General features: G+C 33.0%; 1 protein-coding gene across 3 annotated transcripts in view; it reads right to left on the bottom strand.

Moving 5' to 3' along the window:
• Positions 1–4,625: 4,625 nt before the first annotated feature.
• The window catches only part of LOC145668234 (WD repeat, SAM and U-box domain-containing protein 1-like), a 110,501-nt gene continuing 91,837 nt past the window's right edge, over positions 4,626–23,289 (bottom strand). For all 3 annotated transcript variants that reach the window (XM_081735900.1, XM_081735902.1, XM_081735901.1), the window contains exons 16-18: positions 19,523–19,673; positions 14,689–14,838; positions 4,626–10,142 (exon numbers count right to left, since the gene is read on the bottom strand). In XM_081735900.1, coding sequence (XP_081592026.1) covers positions 9,985–10,142; positions 14,689–14,838; positions 19,523–19,673 — 459 coding nt within the window. In that variant the 3' untranslated portion in view covers positions 4,626–9,984. The remainder of the gene's footprint in view (positions 10,143–14,688; positions 14,839–19,522; positions 19,674–23,289) is intronic.

Below are 23,289 nucleotides of genomic sequence, written 5' to 3'. Positions count from 1 at the left end.
GACACAATTGTGCTAATTTTTCTGTTTTATAGGGTATTATTTATTGCAAAACCGCCACACGTGAAAAATTCATAAATTCATCAGGTACATCATTAACATATGTTAACATCTTACCTCAACACAAATGATTAAAGTAAAATTTATAGCTTCAGAATAATTGCTCTCTGTTTTAGAAATAAGGCAAACTTGCCCTAAAAGTATTTGATAATGTGTTATACACGAGTGTATACAACGTGCATACAGGCAACTGTATGCACTCTGCAATATGAATTACACTTACAAAAGAATAAAAACTGTGATGAAAAATCTACCCATTAGAATTATGTACATACAATTTGATCTAACAATGTATAATAAAATCTATTATTTTTGCATTTATTTGAATATTTTAGACAACACTCAAGTTGAACTATTCAACACACCTCTTTATTCCCTTTCAAAACCATTTACGCAAACGAAAGATCTAAATAACGAATACAATAACACACTGAATGCTAATTTTCCTTAGCATTTAAGTCTACGAATGAATATTAATTACAAAAATTTAAATAAGGCCGTATTTTCTAATAATATTCACAAATATATGTTTCTCACAATGCTGCAGTCTTTTCTAAATAAGACAAATCCCAATATAACTCACTCTTTCCCTTTATCTGTTATTACTTGTAAGATATAGAACAGTCTGGAATATATTTTATTTATATTTTCTCTAAGTAGTATACTGTATTAGTTTGTTAAAATACAGCACCATACAAGAAAGAAGAGAAAGCAAAATGCTTTTATCATGGACAATTTAAATATATTTTTTACACTTACATTGATATATTAAAAGGGCAAGGTTGCATATGTGCATTTGTTTATTTGTTTAGTCAAAAACAATATATATATATATATAATTGTGTATTTATATTTCTTAGAATCTTTTCATTTCGTATCTCCAAAAATCCCAAATTTAGTACCTCTCCATCAACAACTGTCTTTGAACTTACGATATACCTCTGCAAATATATATATATATATATATATATATATATATCACAATGTGAACTCACGAATACTCGTGTCGAAGTATTGATGTCATTTACACTCAACTTCCTTACGAGACCTGTTATATTTTGGATTAACTAAAATTTCTTGTAACAATAATCAGAACTGACTAATTTTTCTTTTCTTTTCTTTTCTTTCTTTCTTTTTTTTTTTTTTTTAAAAAAAAAAAGAATACAAGTGTTCCATTTCCTATACTTCAACTTTTACTGGTATAACAACACATTTCAATCATTATATACAAAATACATAATCTATTTACTGAAATATTACTATGATTTTTATAATCAACATCTCATTACAAATAAATAAAATTATTTAAAAAGATGTCACTAATTACACCTTTGACAAAATCTTAATTAATTAGTAGCATAAATGATAGAGCAGTAACATTACTATGATTTTAAATGTACAAAATTCGGTACACTGTACTTCCCTACGTCTATCTAACAAATTACTATTTTCAGGACTTGAGCAATTATGTGTTTTTTAATGTAGTGGTGTTCAAAATACAGTGAATAGACATTTCTTCCACTAAATGCTATTATAATTTTAATATGATAGATACATCATCATTTAAAACGTAGATGCTGAAGATTTCAGTAGAACAGTTCTTTTACGTTTAGTATCCACTAGTTGATCCTTCTAGAACATTCTCAGAGTTTATAAATGATGAATTATTCATTTCAAAAGTATGACTTTGTATTATTATAATTACAAACTTTCAAGATCTAAAATAGCCAATGCTTACAAACATGTACACTCATGTCCAAAATTATTGTCGCATATCTATAAATATGTTGTTGTAGGAATATAATTTGATAACGAATTCGCCCGGTATTTCTTATAATGTTGGTATGTTAATAATCGCCAAAGATATTTATGTGGCAAATTTCATGTCAAAAGAGCAGTAAATAAGAACAATAAAACGAAAATAAAACTTTCTTTTCCATTTAGCAACATTTTGTCTTACTCGTTCTAATTTTCGTATTTATGATTCTTTTCCTATGAAATTTACCACAAATATACATTTCTCGATTATACACGTAGTATCAGTATTAAAAGTACCCTGCAAAATCATTATCAAATTATATTTTTACAAGAAGATAGTTATAGATATGCGACAATCATTTTGGACATGTCTGTACATGCATTTAAATGAACTGAACAATGTGGGGACTGCCTGAAAAAAGGGAATATTATTTTTAATAATTTAAAGGTGAAAACTCTGATTCTTAAGATTAGCAAAATAGTTTAGACTGTACATTTTGTAGTGCCAAAACGTTATATTATATTTTTTAAAAAGCTGTTAATTTTTGCAAACCGCTTAGTACAAAATCCCGAGTTATTTTGGGCATTTCGTTCTGACAATAAATTATTATCCCGAAAATCATCATGCATTTTCCTTTAAGAACACTCAAAAACAAAATAAGAAATATAAAATTTGGACCGACTTTCCAGCATATATATATATATATATATATATATATATATATATATATATATATATATATATATATATATATATATATATATATATATATATATATATATATATATATATATTAAGAGGTTAAACAACAGAAAATCCAATCAATAATTGAGATACAAGAATAATAATCAACAAGACTAATTAGTACTTTAAAACAATGACTACGATAAAGGTGGAAAGGGGAGATAGGACCAATATATAGTTGCACTTTATCATCCTAAATCAATATCAATAAATGTACTGATTCAATTAAATCGATTATCCGCGTTAATTATCATTACAGCGGATGGGGATAACGAAGGTTACGATTAACATACATTCAGAACACATTGTATTTTTGTTCTTAAAAGTACTTTGAAAATAATAATAATAATAATAATAATAATAATAATAATAAACATATAAACGCATCCACTGTAATGAAAATATTTTAAAACCTCCCGATACTGTTTTTAAACCAATTATGATTTTTCTTTTCATATTTATTAACAATGGCGAATGGAACTACTTTTTTTAACAATCTCCCACGCTGAGTCGGAAAATCTTTATATATAGTCACGTCTCAGATGGATTTTTGGTACGGTACGGTTCTCGAACATGGATATTTGAAAAGAATGTGAATTAGATTCTATGCAATTTCTCGAAATGACTAAATAAGGTCCCATAATTTTCAAGTTAGAGAGCTTCAGACTATTTTTACACTTTCAATTACTTATAGGTTTGACAGGAAGTGATTATCGATTCCTGTTCATTATTATCGTATATTTCTGAATCGACGACGATTTTTCCCCCCGTAATTTCGTGTCTAAAATATGGAGTCGTTTTGGTTTCGCGCGACATACGACGTGGAGTTTTCCTTTACTGAACAGAATTATGAGCTTCTATTAAGCTCTAACTTTACCCTCTTCCTCGCCTACCGCTTTAGGCCTGAACGTTCGCAGATTCAGTGGACATTTCCAATAATAAAAACTAAGGAAAGCTGTAAAAACTAAGGAAAACTAAGCTAAAACTGTATCTGATTTGATTTTTAGTATAGTTTTATAGTAAGTTCTGAAAATATACCCAGAATGTGCTGTAGATGTATTCTTTGTAATTCTTTGTTAAAGATATGGGTTGTCTTGGATTCAAAATATACAATATTATTATTATTATTATTATTATTATTATTATTATTATTATTATTATTATTATTATTATTATTATTATTATTATTATTATTATATTCTCTTTCATTTAACATCAGAAATGGCCTCCTAAAGTTTGACGATGTTGCTGTGTGAAGTCTTCTGCAGGTTTTATATGAATTTTCACTGTACACGAATCGTTTTTATAGTGTGTGATAAGCGTACAGATAAACAATGGTTTGATGTATTTTCCTTCTTTGTTAACTTTTGAGGAAGACTATGAGCTTCGATAAATTGTGTTTAGATTTGTAAGAGATTTTAGTTTTCTATTCATGATAAATTGTCTTCAGTTAAGTTAGGTCGTTTTCTATGGTAACAAAATATTTGCATTGCTCTCTTGTAACCTAAAATCATTCTGTACATGTACAGTCCGCAGCAAAAAACCTGCAACATGAGCATGTAAGTTTATTGTGAAACGACGAAGTCTTTTGCTCCAAAATAAGTGTGCAGGGGAGGATGCCGAGGTTTCTCTTGGCGTGATTTGTGCCACTTAGACGTTATGTTGATTCCCTGCGCTGTTAGTCGTAGTTTCACAATAAACTTACATGCTCATGTTGCACGATTTTTTTTGGTGCGGACTGTACAAAGACCACCAAGAAAAAATGTATGCATTTCAACAGATAATAATCTATGGAGTTTTTTGGAAGTTGAATCGAAAATGAAATGAAAATCAAATCTTTGAGTTTTACGTCCCACGGTTATGCCGGGTAGGCTAAAGGAGACGGTGATGGTGAGAGATGAGTGAAATGGTGGAATGAAGAAAGTGGGAGGAAACGGGAGAACCCCGAGAAAACCCACGAGCACGGTGTTTGTCCACCACAAAGTTCACTTGGCGGGGGCTGGGATCGAACCCGAGACCCCAAGCACCAGAGGTGAACGCTCTACCACTGAGCCACCGCGCCCCCGGAAGTTGAATCGAATTAAGATACCAATTTGTAATATAGTTTCCTATTAACAGATGTCGTTACTTATGGGACAGTAAAATGAACATATGACATAAGGCAGTGAACCAAAATGGCCGACAAACGCTTGCCAACTGAAGATTGAACAGTAGTTTGAAGTGATATTTCAAATTTGTGAGCATTGCTTACGTCTCAATATCATCTTACAGCCATGTAACGACATCTGTTGAGAAGGAACCATACTACACATTGCTACTTTAATTTGATCCAACTTCGAAAAGCATCCATGGATATCAACTGTTAAAATGAATACATTGAAATGAATTACTTTAACAAACAAAAGAACTTACATCGCATCTCTGAGTAACAACTACTACGCTACGTGAAAAATATTAAAAAACATGTTAATTCACTTTGAACATTATAGTTGTACGTAATAAATTACATCAAAGGAATGTACAGTAAAAGAGGCCTGTTTGTATTTTCGGAGAACTTACAAAAATAAATTACATATCCATTGGTTCTTTCAAGTAGACTCAGATAATAGTTATGCAAGTCTTTATTACATAATTGAACGTAAAACACATGTCGTCACAAACACACAAAATGGAATAATAAAGAAATTTAGAATATTTTATCATATAGATAAACACCGTTATTTCAACAAAATATTACTGCAAATATTGAAAAGAAGTGGTATTTTCCTTTTGCTTAATTTCTTTTTATAGTTTCTAAATTTGGCAAAAATTAATCCTAAATTTTGCAAAGAATCAAAGAACTCCCACATACAACCCAATTCTTCTTTCTTCAGTGTCACAACTTAGTTTAACTGTATAAATGTACATCTGTTTGTGTTGTAAGGTAGCACATTTGTTCGTACTAGTTTTGTTGACACACAAGAATATTAAGCTTACCAGAGACTTTTCTATAAGAAAGTAAAAAATGAACAATTTCGCAGAAATATATGCAAAAATGTACAACAATACAAGAAAGGGATGTAACACTATATATAGATCCTGTGTTACAATGGTTTAATGCCATAAATGGCCGTTTTTGTGCAAAATTATTTAAAAATCACAGGGTTTCGGTCGGGTACATAAAAAAATTTACACTCAGGTTTATTCTTTGTATTGTTAAAGACATATGATATATAGAGGTGAATGATTATGGAAGAATTGGTGAAATGTGAATATGAGAGGGAGGAACCCCAAGGAAACCTACAAACACAATGCTGTCCACCACAAACTTACAAGCCTGGATCGAACTAGGGATCCCTTCCACCAGAAGTGAAAGCTCTACCACTGAGCTATCGTGGCCCATATATATATATATGCACACATTTCATTCCATTTATTGCGTTATTTATTATGAACCACAGAATTTGAAAAATTAAATATAAAAAATACAAATTATAGCAGAATGAATGTTTAAACCCAAACGCAATAAGAACTGAAACTTTAACGTAACACTTCAAAAACTAAATTTACTTTCTTTAGAAAGTAACATAAAGCGAAAAGCATTAAAATTTACCCAGCTACACAGTCAAATAATAAGTAGAACTTGACGGAGATATTTGTTTTCATAATATTCCATGATATATTTAAACAGGATACTCAATGAATACAAGGTTGGCAAGTAAAGAACTAAAAAATATAAGGTTTTGTTAAAATAAAAGCTATATACTTTTTATTCATTAACGGAATTAAATTGAACACATGTGAGTCTTTGGCCACATGAAATCTTTGTTTCAAGCTAAAGTATTTATAGTTCCTACTGACAGTTGAAAGAACAGAGTTCAAAAAACAGGAACGTGGCAAGTGCCAGATGAGCACAACATTGACATATATTTATTGATTAATGACGAACACAATTTCTGTACCATTGCACTTGTTGAACAAAGAACACACCAGGGACGTTCTAAAGCTTTCCAGTTGTGAGGATGGACTTGAAAATTGTTCTTCTAAGATACATGCTTCAGAGCATGAGAGGACTCTCTGGGAGGAAGGGATGGGATATATATATATATGAGTTACCTCCTCTCTTTTCTTACTTAGGAAATAAAATCCACATCTAATATAAAATTAAATACTTATTCACAATTAAATGACAGTTGAGGATTGTAAAAAGAATGCCACAAAACTTCTGCACCTTTATCTAAACTTCATTTAAGCGCATGCATCTCATAAAGGATTGCATCGCCCCCTAACACATATTAATACTACTATTAGCTAAGAATTATATGATGTATTGCTGTACTGATTTTTTCTCTCTTTAATTGTAAGAGAAATAAACGATGAATTCCTATCTCTAAGTTAGGAATGTAGATTGAGAGAATGATTAGATTTTTACAGAACTCTTCGTACTAGAATTTTCTATTTTTCTTTTTCATTTTTCATATGGAACGGGTGTAAACTGTCAGTGTTCTCGAAACAAACACGAGCTGAAAATTTCTTCAATTAAAACTAATTTTTGATACATATTGTATATTTATTACCACTTTAGACGCCCTATAATTAATAATTACAGTTTCTCTAGTAGAGGTATTATCCCTTCTTAGTCTACATGAAAAAGGGAAGGGTCATCCCGTTACTACATTCTTAACGATACTAAGGATAAAATTATCCCTAAATTAATGGGAAATGCAACTATTTTTTTTTCCATCGGGAAAACTCAATTGACGATCTCTCTTTCTCTCTCTCTGATCCATCACTTATTAGTAGTAAATATATACATAGCAAATTGCATAGCTTCATTCTATGGGTGTTGTGCAGATATATAATATGGAAAAACAAACAAACAAAGTATTTCTCAACTTTTGTTTTTTCACGGACAATGCTAACGCATTGGTTGTAAATATCACAATCATTAGATGAGCTTTTTTTCTTTTTCCTTTCTTCCTTGCATGATACATAAAATTGGTGTACAACAAATAAATTTGTATATTACTCTATATTCTAGAGTACTAGTGTCGTTGAAAAATGTGGGAGAGTCTCGTGTCTACTTGAAACAAAGTGAAATGAAGATACTTAGATACAACACTCAAATGCCACAATTATTACTGTGCCATTAGTTAAATTATCTTACATTTAGGTAACATTATGGAATTTAGAATTTCATTAAACAAAGTAAATATTTAAAATACATAATTGATAACGGACTACAACCACGGCAGCCTAAAAGTTATGTATTCTCCTCGAAAAGAACGGTTAGCTTTATTTTCTTAAAATTGCTTCTACATTAATCACAAGTCCATATAATTAATCCATTGAAATGTAAAATAAATTAACTTATTAATAATTGCATAAACAATAAAAAAATAAGTTGATCAGCATAATTAAAAACACATCTATTCATCAAACACAAGCACATTTCACAAATACATATTGAAATATAATGCTTCTCCACAGATGAACATTACTATAACTAATGTAAAACTTTAAAAAAATAAGAAGGAAACTATGAAAATGTGAAGGAATGTGAACAAAAAATCCAAATTATTGACAGTCACGCATTAAAACAGATTTTTCTTGCTGTCCGACATATTTATTACAGATGCTGCGACGTATAAACTGCACACAACACAAAGGAATATTATTAAACAGCTTTTGGAAGATTTTGAGAAGTTGAATAACGTACTTAATCATAAAAATTATACGAGGAGTAATACTCAGCTGTTAAGACGAAGCTCAGAGTTGCATCAAAATATTAATGTATGGTCAGATCAGATACAAAATTAGATCTTGGGGGGAAAAGAAGTATGACTCTTTACTTGAAATAAGAGTGACAAGACACGGATTGAATGGTCAAGAAAGAATGCTCGTAATATTGGTATAAATATTTTAACTAATCAATACAATTTCTATATTTGTGATTAATTATAACTGTTCTCTTCAGTCTTTCGAAAGTAACAAAAGATAAACTGTATACCAATTAAGACACATGCTGCTATATTATCTAATCAAATTATATAGCTTAACCAATGTGTTGAAATATTTACAAGATTATTCTTGTCTTAGATATTTAATGTGCATATGTAATAAACAATCTGATTAGTTTACATTGAACAATAGTTTCTAACTCTGACAATCAGTTCCTCCTAAACACATTATATTGAAATAATAAAAGTAAAGGAAATGGGCAACATTTACCACGATTTTTTGAAAGTATTAATCTCTATTTCTGTAGACAGATTAATAAGTTACAAAAAAAAAAAAAAAAAAAAAAAAAAAAAAAAAAAAGTTTGGCACAGTAATGAAATAGGATTTTTAAAATATTAAGCCTTAATTGGAGTAGTATCACAGTAGCTTTTGATGGCAAAATTGGAGGTTGAACATATCATCTAAAATTTTACGATCACCACTAAAACGGATCTCCTAATTTTTCAGTTTACTACCACGCCATTAAAATCAATGTTTGACTGTTAAATATTTAAGATTATACAATATGATAGTTCTTGTGTGTTCAGTTGTAATTAAAGGAATTCAATACTTAGTCTTATAGTAAATTTATGATAAAGAACTGTTATTTGTTCCGTTGTAGAATAAACTGTAATTAATTTCCGCACACAGGAACTTGCTATTTAGAATTTTGAAACTGGTGTCACCGGCGTTATTTCCTTTACCAAGTACATTAAAGAAAATAAAACTTAAAATCGTTAACCCAACTAAGAATCTATAATATCCGAATAAAGACGCAAGACTTTTCAACTCTATGAGCTTTACAACTTGTAGAAATAGGCTAATCCATTCTGGAAATAGAGCAATCACGACTTATCATTATCGTGAAGGTTTCTGCCACTTGTCATACTCTTAAAAGACAATTTTCTTTCCGCATATGTGCCCTCCAGTATGACTAAAGTATTATTTGCTCTCTTCAAATTACGAGTCTTCCATCTATGAAAAAACATATGATATGCGGCTCCGTTTAAATAATAAGTTATTCCTAAAAAGACATATTAAGGTCACTTCTCAACAAAAAAACAAAGAATGGCAAGAAATAGATTTATATTAACGATTTGACCTATTTTGCAAATTAGAGGAACAATATTCTTCTAATATCCGGCTTTAAAGTTAGAAATATATGTTATACATTCATTCTTGTAATAAATTTTATAAATGAATGATTAGAATCATCTCATACACGAAAGAATACAATATTTTATATTGATTTTCGGTTTTCTATATTCTTCTATTATTTGTAGTAACGAATAATATTACAAAATAATTGTATAAACTTAACGGCAAATTTACGCTTCACATACAACATATAAATTACAAAATGGCGTCGATGACTGGTGAAAAATATTTAACGAATACAAATTGAATATAGAATTACAATTCAAATATAATAACAATTACACTCTTCAAGGTGCATCTCCATAAAGAAACTGATATATCTGCGTTTTCAAGGCAACATTTGGGGTACATTTTGTATCCGCTAACGTCATATTTGTCATTGGGCTTGTAAATTTCCCACTCAGGAACCATTCATTAATGGCTGCTCTTTCGTATGTAAATCCATCTGGAAAAAAAAATATGTTCATTATTCAGATGTTTCACTGTATATTTCTTGTAACTATATATACATATATATAGTATAATGTAAAATTATAACAATGTAACAATTATTTTAAATTGAAATATAATAAATAAAGTTTAATTTTATCTACAACACTAAAAAAAGGTAATGATAAGGCATAAATAAATCACACGAAGCTATATACCATAAACTGAAAAGATGTTTTTACACAATGCAACGAGATTTTTATTTATTTGTCTTTCCATATACACGGATATGTTATAAGACGTGGCTCCATAATCCCAGTCGCCTATATCGCTTAATAATTTTGTAATAATGAATTGTTCATAGTGACAGTGGTGTTTATATTCTTAGGTCCATAATAATATTAATGACTCTTCAGTTTATATTTTATTAAATTATACATTGCATGTCTAAGTGGGTAGCATATGCGCCTGTGGAGTGGGAGATCTGGGTTCGATTTCCGGCAGGAGCTTATGTGATTCAGATCTTATGTTAGGCTATAGGTTCATCTCTCATATAGTCTAGCTGCTGGAAGGACACTAAACTCAAAATCAAATCAAATTATACATTGAATCATTTTGCTAAGAAATCATCACGTTTCTGCCGTCATAAATAGTTACATAATATTATAAATAGATACAACAATATAATTGTATAGGGCAAGTTTTTGTAAATACTAACTAATTTGCTAATATAAAAGAAATTGTTTGAAATCAAATATCTTCCATCTATCTTGCACTGAATCAATGTTCAGAATGTTCTAGAAGTTTCCATGATGAAACCTTGATTGAATGTATTTATATCTTGGATTGTTCATCCACATTTGAAGTAGTTGATTCAAATAACGAGATAGTAAGTTAATAACAAGAGTACAAAGTTGATTATATGTTCAGTGTAATATTTCAAGCAGTAAAATAACTATATAAAAAGATGTAAAACTTCAAAGATTCTATTCACACAAACGCCATGTGCCAACTGCAAAACTTCAGAAAATAACATTACATGGGAATGGATTTTTGTGCGTGAATTGTCGATTCATTGATGAAAAAGCATTCCAGTACTACAATGTAGGTAGTAAAACATTCATAACACACTATAATGGTCATACGGCACTATTAAATTTCCAATTGACCTAACATTTCAAACGTATAGAAGCAAATGTCACGTCATTTTTCAGTGACAAGAAGCACTTCACCAAAACTTTTAAAAATAAAACTTCCATTTTTTCAGCAAATTATTCATTCGAACACTTTAAAATATTTTTTTAAGGTTGAATTGTGTATATTTTTCGATAGATAATTCAATATTTTCGGTTTACTTAGAGAGACAAAGATCTAACTAAAATTAAATTTATAGTGTTACGTCCTACGATTATGCCCATTACGACGGATGATTAGTAAAAGTGAATAATTACGAAATAACTGATGGAATGATAATATGAGAGTAAACGAGAGAACCGAGAAAACCCACCGACATGAAATTCGGGATTAGAAGAATGAGTGCTGGAAAGGGTAAGCTAAATATGAATATGCGATGAACAAACACTGTATCAAATTGCTACAATCGTACTTTAAAACAAACAACAATGCAGTTATTGCACTAGCATAACCTTCGTCAGATGAAGACTAATCAAGTAATGTTATAACTGTAAACAAAGTAAAAATCCACACGACTGGGCGGAATAACTTGTAAAAATCTGGACGGCCACTAACCTAAAATGGAACTAATGGAATTCATAAATATAACTGATTTACTTATGATCTATAAAGCTTCTGAAAATTGAACCAATTTTTTTCGTCACATAACTATATAAATAAAAATGAAAGATAGTACGTTTGTGACTTAATAACTCTTGAACCACCCGACCGATCTCGATAAAAGTTTCAACATAAATGAGGTTCGGGCCTGGAATGGTGTTCATCATTTCACTTTCACGATGCAACATAGAGGAGTGGGAATGGGGAGATATATATGAAAATGATCGAAAATGACCAATATTAGTGCCGAATCCACACAAGAATTTTTGGGGTCGCTAAGATGAACAGTGGCACTTCCGATGCCATTTAAATTCAAATTCAGCCCCATAACTTAAGGGATGGGAGGGGGAAGATATAAAAAAAAATATCGAAAATGACCGATATTAGTGTCGAATATATAGTTTTCGGGGTCACTGAGATGAACAGTGACACTTCCGATGCCGTTTAAATCCAAATTCAGCCCCGCAACTTGGGGAGGGAGAGATATATAAACCGATATTAATGTTGAATCCATAGTTTTCGGGGTCGCTAAGATGAACAGTGACATGCCCGATGCCGTTTAAATCCAAATTCAGCCCACAATAGTAATGCTTAATTTTTATTTATACAGATTACTTATTATCTTCTGATTTTTCATTATATTTTCTTTGTTTTTATCGATTCGAGAGTGCTTCAGTAGTAGTAAAAAGTGACTGACTAACGAAACATATTACTATTTTTTCTTAGTTTAACCCAGTAAAGCTTAAAAGGAAACCTAACTATGTTTCAAGACCCAAAGAAAATATCTGTATAAGTTTACAACAAAATTTATAGATTGATTTTCGAAATACATTTTCTGAGGTTACAATAATTTATTCCAATTCTGGAGCTATACACATGAAACTTTCATACCAATATGTACGTGAGTTTATGCACTAGTATAACAACTTATGTTCTATGCCCGCAAGAGAGGCGGGCATAGAACATAAGAAGTGCAATTTATCATTACTGACATCAACAAGCAAAATGATGACTTCAACTATACGAAATATATGTTTTCCTTTAAGACTTGATTCGATTGTTTATTGATCCCCAGAGAAAGGAAAATCGAAACTGACATGCCAAAATATTAAAGACAGTCGTACACTTGTCCGTCATTCCGTCAATAGTCAGGATGCATCTAAATTATCATATGTGAGCTAGCAGTAATCGTTTGGCAATACTCAAGTTGCGATTGACATTGGCAGCGGATAAGATTTGAGCAGGCCCTTGGATACGTTGCAGAGATTAGACAGATAAGAACTTCGATCTTCTTGGTGGCCAGAGCTCTATTGTAGCCATGGACATACTGGAAACATACAAAATCCGATACCTGAACATTGTAATCGGTAATATATAAGTATGGTAACTATCTAATGAAAAAGACTTCCCGATAATTAATCCCCCAAATCAATGTAAGAATTTGAAAATTGTCCAGAAACACAATTAGCATCTATGATACTCTGCCAGATAACTACTAAGAGGCATAGAAACACAGACTCTGGATGACGTAACTAAACTGATTCATATTTTCAGCTGTTTCGAACGGAATATCAAGTTCACATACCGTGGAGACAACACGTTGCAATGAAACCATCCTGTCAATAAGTTATGCAATATAGTGCCTCCATGGTTACGTACAACGTGTTTTGCTGGAGGTTGCAAGGACTACTGCAAATATTAGTCTGCTTTGACAAGTGCAAAGTAGTAGAATGTTTTTATCAAAACCAAGATAATACAATCGTAAGTTGTACATCGTTAAGGAATAGGTGTAATGAAAAGTGTAATGCCTTTCAGAAAAAAATGAAAATGAAGTTTCACGTCCCAAGGTTATGCCGGCTAGGCTAAAGGAGACAGTTATGATAAGAAATGAAGGAAATGGTGGAATGAACAGAAGAACTCCGAGAAAACCCACGCACACAGTGTTTGTCGGCCACAAAGGTCACTGGCGCGAGCTGGGATCGAACCTAAAACCCCATGCACCAAAGGTGAACGCTCTACCATTGAGCCACTGCGGTCCTTAATGCCTTTCAGAAATTGCTTTGGTTTCCTTGCTTACCAGGTTTGAATTTCACGAGCGAATCTACAAAATGTTTTACAATTATTCTTCTAACAAAACTGCGTTCGACCCGTCCCGTCACTGAACATGCCTTGATGAACATCTTCATGAAACAGTGTCAACATCTCGCAGATAGTCTGCTGCGTCAAATAGCAGCTGTTATTCGGGCGACGGGAACAGCTATACATTATCAGCCATGTGTTTCTAATATTTTGGAATATCAATGCATGGAAATACATAGAAAACGTACGCAGTTACGTGAATGAGTACAAGGGTGAATGTAGTTGTAATACGACTCATAGAACAAGGAAATCATATCCATAAAATCTATCTATGCCAGAAACGTAAAGACTGCACTTCTGAGAAGTCGAGAAAGAGTATCCATTTCTCACACTAAAATATCATGTAGCACCTATTCACTGAAAATGCGGCGCAAATGGATTTTTTTTCTTTTGATATACTTACTGAAGTAAGTCAAGACAGTAAATAAACTACTTTAATCAATGCTCACCTGGGTATACAATGAATCTATGGATATCTTTTCTCTTGTTTAGACTTTAATTTACTCTATGTATTATATATATGCCAATACGAATTACTCTAATTTTGTATTTGTATTATGGATTGCAATAAAGTCACTATACTTTCAAGTTTTCATTCAACTTTCTATCCACTTTTATATTGCACATACCTGCACAAATTACTGGATCTCTCATTATTTCATGAGTAATTGGACACAGAAACTGATGAGGAATTTCAACCTGAACATCTGGAAAACCTTGATTTTCCTTCTTCAACCAATACAACTGCTGAAGAAAGAGTTTTCGCTTTTCTTCATCATCTGAAATAAATAAAATAAATAAATGAGCAGATAAAAATAAAAAAGAAGTTAAAAGATAGTTGTCACAATGGATTCCTGAAAGTATCTTACATTCCTTTATGTTTTTATCAACCTTGCTTATCAGCAACTTTACCACATAACTGAATCCCGTAACAATGGTAAACCCATGCGCGAAACTTTCTCAGCAGTGGTGAACGAAGTCGCAGTGGCGCTTGGTATTGCTATCACAGTATATCAGGCCCAAATGTATCTACAAGCAGTATAATGGACGTGTACTTCATTCATTGTGACGACTGTCTTCCATTTGAACCTCACTAGATGCTTTTCACACAGTTTTCTTCAGTTCATTTTTCATTCTGCAATGTGCTGCGGGAGCAAGTACAGGGTGTCCAATATACAATGCAACCCGGAGTTTGGGATAGTAGAACCTGAAGCGATACACAAATAATGGTAATACCAAAACGAAACCTTGTTCATGCATATATTTTTAAACTAGGAAGCAACGATTGAAGTATCCTAGGAACCACACAGTATTGCCAGATGTAACTGAATTTTTTTTTTTTTTTTTTTTTTTTTTGTGTAAACACGTAAATTGACATAACTCACACGTATGGATGTTCTGTCGTTAATTTTCAGTTTGTTTAGTTGGAGTAGCTTGGAAACTATGGAGCAGAAAAAAATTTTCATTTACACCGATAACTAATCGTATAATTCAGGAATTGTATAATGTAGACAGATCCTTAACACGCCTTTTGATGCACTCAAACATCAGCACTGTTGTAAATTCAGTGTGTTAATCTATGAAAACTACGATTTCCCTACTTCCCCCTTACAGAGGCCTCATCCGATTGGTTATCGTTGGAAATGAAAAAGTCATTTTCTGTTCCATAGTTTCCAAGTTACTCCAACTAAACAAACTGAAAATTAACGACAGAACATCCATACGTATGAGTTAACAACAATTTACGTATTTTGCAACAAACAAACAAAACAAAACAAAACAAAACAAAAAAAAACCTTCAGTTACATCTGGCAACACTGTGTAGTTCCTAGTATACTTCAATTGTTGCTTCCTAGTTTAAGAATATATGCATGAACAAGGGTTCATTTTGGTATTACTATTATTTGTGTATCGCTTCAGGTTCAAAAGTTCTACTATCCCAAACTACGAATTACAATATATATTCGACACCCTGTAGTATATGTGGGCTTTACGGACGCATCTCACCTGGAGCCGCTTACGAATGGCACTTGAAGTTGCCAAATGGAATCGCTGGCCCACTGCATGTTTTGTCGATGGATTTTCCTGGCACGCCAATCAGCGGATTTCCTGCACTACTGCCGGGATCACTTTCCTTGGAGTCCTTTTCCTGCTACTTTTCATCGGCGATTAATTCGTTACGGGCTCCTGATTTCCCTAATGTGCCACAATAACTTAGTAGTCGTCACCCTGAGTGAGAAACTATTCTCTCGACACTATTTCACTATACCTACATAAGTTAAACGAGCATGGGAAAAAGCCATGATGTATCCTTCCAAGTAACGGTTTAATTTATGTACCACTTGATGACATAGTGCTATTTCGTTCATATATAAACCGAGCAACCTTCTATACAATACTCAACACGAAACAATCGATAAGCCGTTTTTCACAACTTTTTATTCAGCGATTCACAAAATAATATTTTTCTTCCTCCTAAAGGCTTCTTTCGTTATTCTTATTCTTATTTTTATTTCCCGTTCACATTTTATATCTTCACGTAAAATACTATTCAGATACCAAAAACCAGTCACTTATTTTAATTTCTTCCCTTCAACTTTTTTAGTTGTCACAGTTCGATTTGTTCAAATTACCGTTACTTTCGTCTTTTTAATATTCCTCTTCATCCCATGATTTTCACTTCTTCCTCGTACCTTATATAAATTTTGTATTCAGATTCTGCATTGCAATAAGAGCCACGTCATCCGCAAAGCACGTACACCTACTTAACTCTTCTACATCCTATCGAGATACAATATTCCTCTGTCAAACCATTCTTTACTATTTCTTCTACACATATACTACTTCGCGAAATACAAGAGTAGAACTCCCAATACATTTCTTCTATATTTACAAGTGCGTTAACACTACAGAAGGTCGATTCGAGTGTGTCCAACCCATGCGCAATATAGCATGTTTCAAAGTCAACACACAGCTACAAACTTACAATACTGTTTTGCTACCGTAACGGTGTAGTGTTTGTGTGAACATGTTTTGGGAAAGATATATAGTGGCACTGTTGTTCATTTAGGGCAAATAAGGAAGACAACATATCTTCGTACGTTCAAAGATTTGATGTAAGTTGACCTATCATGAATATGAGTTCGCTTTTCTTCTTGTTACAAGGCTTCCTTCGTCATTCTTATCTTTATTTAACTTTTCTGTTCATATATATTCTGATAATCATTTTAATTTCATGGACATATTTGTGTACAGAAGCAAGGAAACAAAAAGCGCGCTTACAGTACATGAATATATATCATGTATCCGTTAACCCCTTCTCGATGAAAGTAAATATATATTTTTTGTAGAACCTTCAATTTGTGTAATAATAATAATAATAATAATAATAATAATAATAATAATAATAATAATAACGTGTTAATGGAACATACTGAATACTTGATTCAATTAGGTAACGAAAATGGTTATAAAGAAGATAGCTGATTAAAAAATATGGTGAAACCCATCTTGAAAAAAAAAAAAAAAAAAAAAACAATAAAAGAGAGTTTAATAATAAAATTTAGACACGCCTACGTACTGCAAAGATTATACTGAGAGACGTAAAATGTCCGAATGTAATTTCCTGCTTCTCAAAATATTGTAAAGCACAATATTAAGGATGTTAACATGTTATATAAACCAATAGTAACTACGAAAAGATAAATTATTGAGGCTTATAATGTTAGAAAAATAAAACCAAAGTTAAATTCAAACAGTTAAATCATAACCAAAGATGGAACAATTTATTAAAGCAAATTTCGAGTTTGTCAACAGAAGAATAATTCAAGAAGCACAAATGAATAGTATGAATCTCAAAGAATGCTACTGTAAAAAGTATCTAAACGCAGTTTATATCTATATCTATCTATCTATCTATCTATCTGTCTGTCTGTCTGTCTATATATATATATGTCAGCATCGTTGATTAGAAACAAAAAAGATCGCTTAACAATCTACAATACCAGGATCAATTTTGTACAAACTCGGAGGGAGGAGGTATGTGCTTTTATTACCTGAGTAGGTTCAGTCTCAATTTCTTTATGACACTTTATGACAGATACGGCCGACTTGACAAGTATACTTTACATTATATATTGTATATACAGAATTATTTTTTAAATTAGGTCCGTCCGTGAATAATATGAAATTTTGTGTGCCCTTCAGAATGAGTGCGCTGCAGGCTACCTGTATCCCTAACATGCAATCGTGCGCCATTTGCATTCATGGGTCAGTCTATATGCTTGGTGGTATTAGATTAACATGTTTAAAAAAGTCGAGCGACTCGCAACTGTGAAATAGTCAGTCATCTGGTTACTACTAGGAAGAAACATTACACCTGCAAATCTTTATCGCCAGATATGTGAAATGTTTGCTGACAACGCAGTGATTGACAATAAAGTGTAAAAAATAGGTCAGACTGTTCAGGGAGGGACAGGAATTGTTCAAGGAAAACCTGATCAAATCTTTTGGCTGTAAAAAATTCGATTATCCGGACCTTGCACCTAGCAACTAACACCTCATCAACCATCCGAAAATCTTGCTGGTGAAGAAGTAAAAAAGACCGTGAATAACTTACTACCATCACAGGCGGCAGAGTTCCATGAGGCTGGTATCCAAAAACTCATTTTTCATTACGATAAATGTCTAAACCAGCAAGGAAATGACATAAAAAATTGAGAATTGTATGTAAATTCAGATGTTTTTGAACAATGTTTTCTTGTTTCATTTTTATTGCAAACAGATCTTACTAAAAACAACCTCGTATATATTGTTATACGGTACATGTGTTCTATATTTGTAAAGAAGACTGCGTGCTTCCTTACAACTACTACTATGAGCAAGCAGACGATAGGCATAATCATCATAAGAACACGTGACCAAAGAAAAATACTAGCGCCGCCGCTGCCCATGAAGACGCTGCAGGACTTCCATCGGCTTCAGTCTCGGCTGGTCAAATTCCCTCTCTTAGCTTATCTAGAGTTCTGAGAGATCTAACCTAATCCAAGCCTCTTAGCTTCTCTGGAGCTCTGTGGGACCTTTACCGCTTCCTTTGGTTGCTTGAAGCACGGGAGATCCTAAACCACAATCACCTAGCTTGCCTTGAGTTCTTAGATTCTTTATTTGTTTAACTTACCTGGAGAACTGGGAGATCCTAACTGCAACTACTTAGCTTGCCTGGAGCTCTGTGGTATCCTTCCCTCGGCTGTCAGGACCTTGAGACACCCATTTACCCGAATAAAATATCCAGAGAACATTGTATCGGTCTTCGGACCTCAATTAGTTATTTTGTGTGTTATATTTATGTATAACAAGAATTTGGTAATAAAAAGTTGTGGGAGAAAGTCTAACATCCCGTATGGTAATTGCTCTACTTACTACCTTAACAAAGTAATTTTACAATATAAAGAGAAGCATGCTTACCAATTTCTAACATATTTAGTAAATTTTCTTCAGGTACATTCAACAAGTCGACACCTTTTATATTATGTTCTTTAAGTTTTGCACCAACATCTTCACTAATCTGAAACATATTCAACCATCTTTCAACATCTTCCGTTGTCCAATCCATGACCTGAAATAATAATAATAATAATAATAATAATAATAATAATAATAATAATAATAATAATAATAATAATAATAATAATAATAATAATAATAATAATAATAATAATAATAATAATAATAATAATGATGATGATGATGATGATGATGATGATGATGATTGATTTATTGACTGAAGTTTAATAGGAACGTCAGCAGTAAGGCTATTTGTCCTCGTCACGATTACTACGATTGCCGTAAATAAAATTAAAAAACAAAATAATAAAATATAAGAAAATACTGATAAAAAAGGATAAAACTAAAAGAGGTAAAACAATAAATATATGAGAATATCAAATATATGTAGGCTGACAATAAAATCCGTGTTAAGTGCCAAAATGAAAATGTTGAGAAAAAGCCCAGGTTTTACTTGAGAACTGGTGGCCCACGCGCCTTCTTCTGGCGATTATTTTAACTACTTTCACAGTAAATATTAGATAGTCTGATTTTAACTCAGCAATGTTAGACACATAGGCCACAATTTGTCATTAAACTGAACTTTTCCATTTTTAGCACTTAGTATGGATTTTATAGTCAGTCTACATATAACAATAACAATAAATAGTACATATATAACAACAATAAATAGTAAAGATAGAACAATACTCAAAATAATGAAAATAGAACAATAATAAATACTAATAATGGTAACAATAGAGAAAATATATACGAATACCAATAGTGAAAATTCAATTTAAAAAATCACAATAAAAGATAACAATGCAGCAACAATAAATAAACGAGGAAAAGTTTTTTTTTTAAAAAAAAAAAAAGCTCAGAGAACCGAGCAATGTTACAAGCGTGCACAAATGAGAAGACACGCTCAACAATAGCAATATCATTACCCAACGCACGATCAAGTGTAAGAGACAGTCCGTGACGCTCTCTGAGTTCAAAGTATTCAGAATATTCGACAGGAATGTGCTGAATACTCAGTGGGACAATATATTCCTCACAATACGGACGATTCAAACCACGGAACAAATAACTATGCGTCAGATGAGAGTGTTCGATAAGTAAACGCGTTAGGAGCACTTCATCTCGACCACGAGAGTGAGCGGATGTGTGCCATTCTCCAAGATGTGACTTAAGTTGCATCAAGTTTATTTTCATTTCTTTGGTTCCAGTTTGCTTGCCAATGAAAGCGCATCAAAGTATGGAAATAGCTACCGAGATTGGAGCGAGGAAGACTAATCTCCAATGCAACATCCAGCCAAGGTGACGTTCTTGGCAGCTGTGTTAGCACGTTAGTTTCCCGACATGACTCAGTACCCAGCAGACAACGACGACAAAGTAGTTGATAGCATCTCACAAGAATGTATTGAACGAGGGCGTGGTTAATGAGGACATTCTGTAGGCTCATAACTACGCTCTGTGAGCTGGTGCAAACCATTACACGACACAACGAAAGCGTAAGCGCATGATCGAGAGCAAGCTTAATTGCAGTTAATTCAGAAGTATACACTGAACACAGGAGATGCAAACTGAATTCTGAGCTGCCCTCGTCGGTGACAAAGGCACAGCCAACAGAATTCTCATCCTTAGAACCGTCCGTATAAAACATATTAAAATCGGGGTACTGCTCTAGTAATGTTGCAAACTCCTGCTGGTATACCTGGAAACGGGTGTGCTGTTTTAAATGCAAAGATAAGTTGTACAAAGCAACCATGAGGGGTACAGCACAAAACCGAAGCAACGAGAGAGAGAGCCACACAAATTCGTCGGGGAGAAAACCCCCCACACGCATGAATGTACCATGGGCATGTAGCACGAGAACGTGCAGCATAGCGCTCGTAAATCCGCCACCACGGAGACAAGGTCTACAGGGGTGGTCAGGAATACAACGCACATGCGCAGAATAATTGAGGAGGAGTCTCTCACAACGTAACGTTACCGATAGTTCGTTAGCTCCACATAAAGGACTGGCAACAGGACTAGTACGGAAGGGGCCAATAGCTAGCCGAATACCCAAGTGATGGACTGTGTCAAGTTGTCCAGCAGAAAGGAACGAGCAGACACGTAAGCAACACAACCATAGTTTAATTTGGACCGGATTAGACTACGGTATAAGCGGAACAGAGCAGTACGATCAGCACTCCACATGCGGCGGGACAGGACACGAAGGAGATTTAGACGTGAAGATAAAAGTGCTTAAGAGAGCGAATGTGCACACATCAATCGACGGTCAAAAATCAAATCCAGAAAACGGACCGTATCAACGAACGACAAACGAGCGCCATCCATATACAAATCCGGGTCAGTAAGGCAAATGTGTTTGATGCAGAAGTGATACATCGAGATTTCACAGAGGAAAATCAAAATTCTGTATCGTTCGACCAGTGAACAAGACGATGCAAAACCGGTTGAAGTTGTCGGGTAATGCCACGGTGACGGGCGCGACATTAAATTACAAGATCGTCAATATAAAGCACACCACAAACAGGCGACTTGAACTCCGAAAAAAACACTGCTGACGGCGATAGCAAACAACGTGACACTAAGTACATTACCTTGTAGATTACCATTTTCTTGGCCAAAGTGCTCTGAAAGACTAGATCCCCCACACACTTGTAAATGTCGTTCATGAAGAAAATTCACAATGAAGTGAGCCATATTCCCATGAAGATCCTAGTCATATAATTGTTTCAATATACCGTAACGCCAAGTGGTGTCACACGCGTTCTTTAAGTCGAAAAAAAATGGCAACAAAGTGTTCTTCGTTGAGAAAGGCGTCATGAATCTGCTCATCGAGATGAACGAGATTGCCAGCAGTGATTCGGAAAGATCGAAATTCACTCTGATAGTTGTTCAAGAGCGAATTAGATTTCAAATACCATACCAGGCGCGTATTTGTCATGCATTCAAACAGCTTACAGACGCAGCTCGTAAGGACGATAGGTCTGTAGCTCATGGGACAGGCTGCGAATTTCTCTGGTTTAAGAAGAGAAGAACCAGGAACTCACGCCAACAGGGTTGGAAAAATTCCTCTTACCAGATGCGATTATACAATTGGATAAAACAAACTGTGTATCGCGGGAGAGGTTACGCAACATTTCATAGGAGATGCAGTCAGGTCCTGGAGCTGTATTGGACGACTCACGGTGAGCAGAATGAAATTCACAAGCGTGTAAGATAATAATAATAATAATAATAATAATAATAATAATAATAATAATAATAATAATAATAATAATAATAATAATAAATAATATAAACTTTATTATGTGCTGAGAACAGCTGAGTGCAGAAATACAGCATTTGTCATATACGTCAATATTATTGTAACACTATAATATAGAAAAAGATATAAATAATGATTTTCTTTAACATGTTTTAATAAAAAGATGAATTCTGACAGTGCAGTCTATCTCAATTCCTAGAACACTGAAACGTCAAAAATTAAAAGTAATGATAAAAACATCTACTAAGTTATATTATAAATTCCAAAGTAAAGTCACATTCTAAGATACACAAGCCTAGAGATTAGAATATGTTTCCTATTATGTGGGTGCAATAAAATGTTAGCCATTGTACCATACATTGGAACTTAAAAATCCACATTTTTTAAAAATATACTCTGAGTT

The sequence above is a fragment of the Thermobia domestica genome, chromosome 13 (assembly GCF_964235325.1).
Source record: "Thermobia domestica chromosome 13, izTheDome1.hap1.1, whole genome shotgun sequence".
Classification (NCBI taxonomy): Eukaryota; Metazoa; Arthropoda; class Insecta; order Zygentoma; family Lepismatidae; genus Thermobia; species Thermobia domestica.
This window is presented reverse-complemented; position numbering and strand designations above follow the sequence as displayed.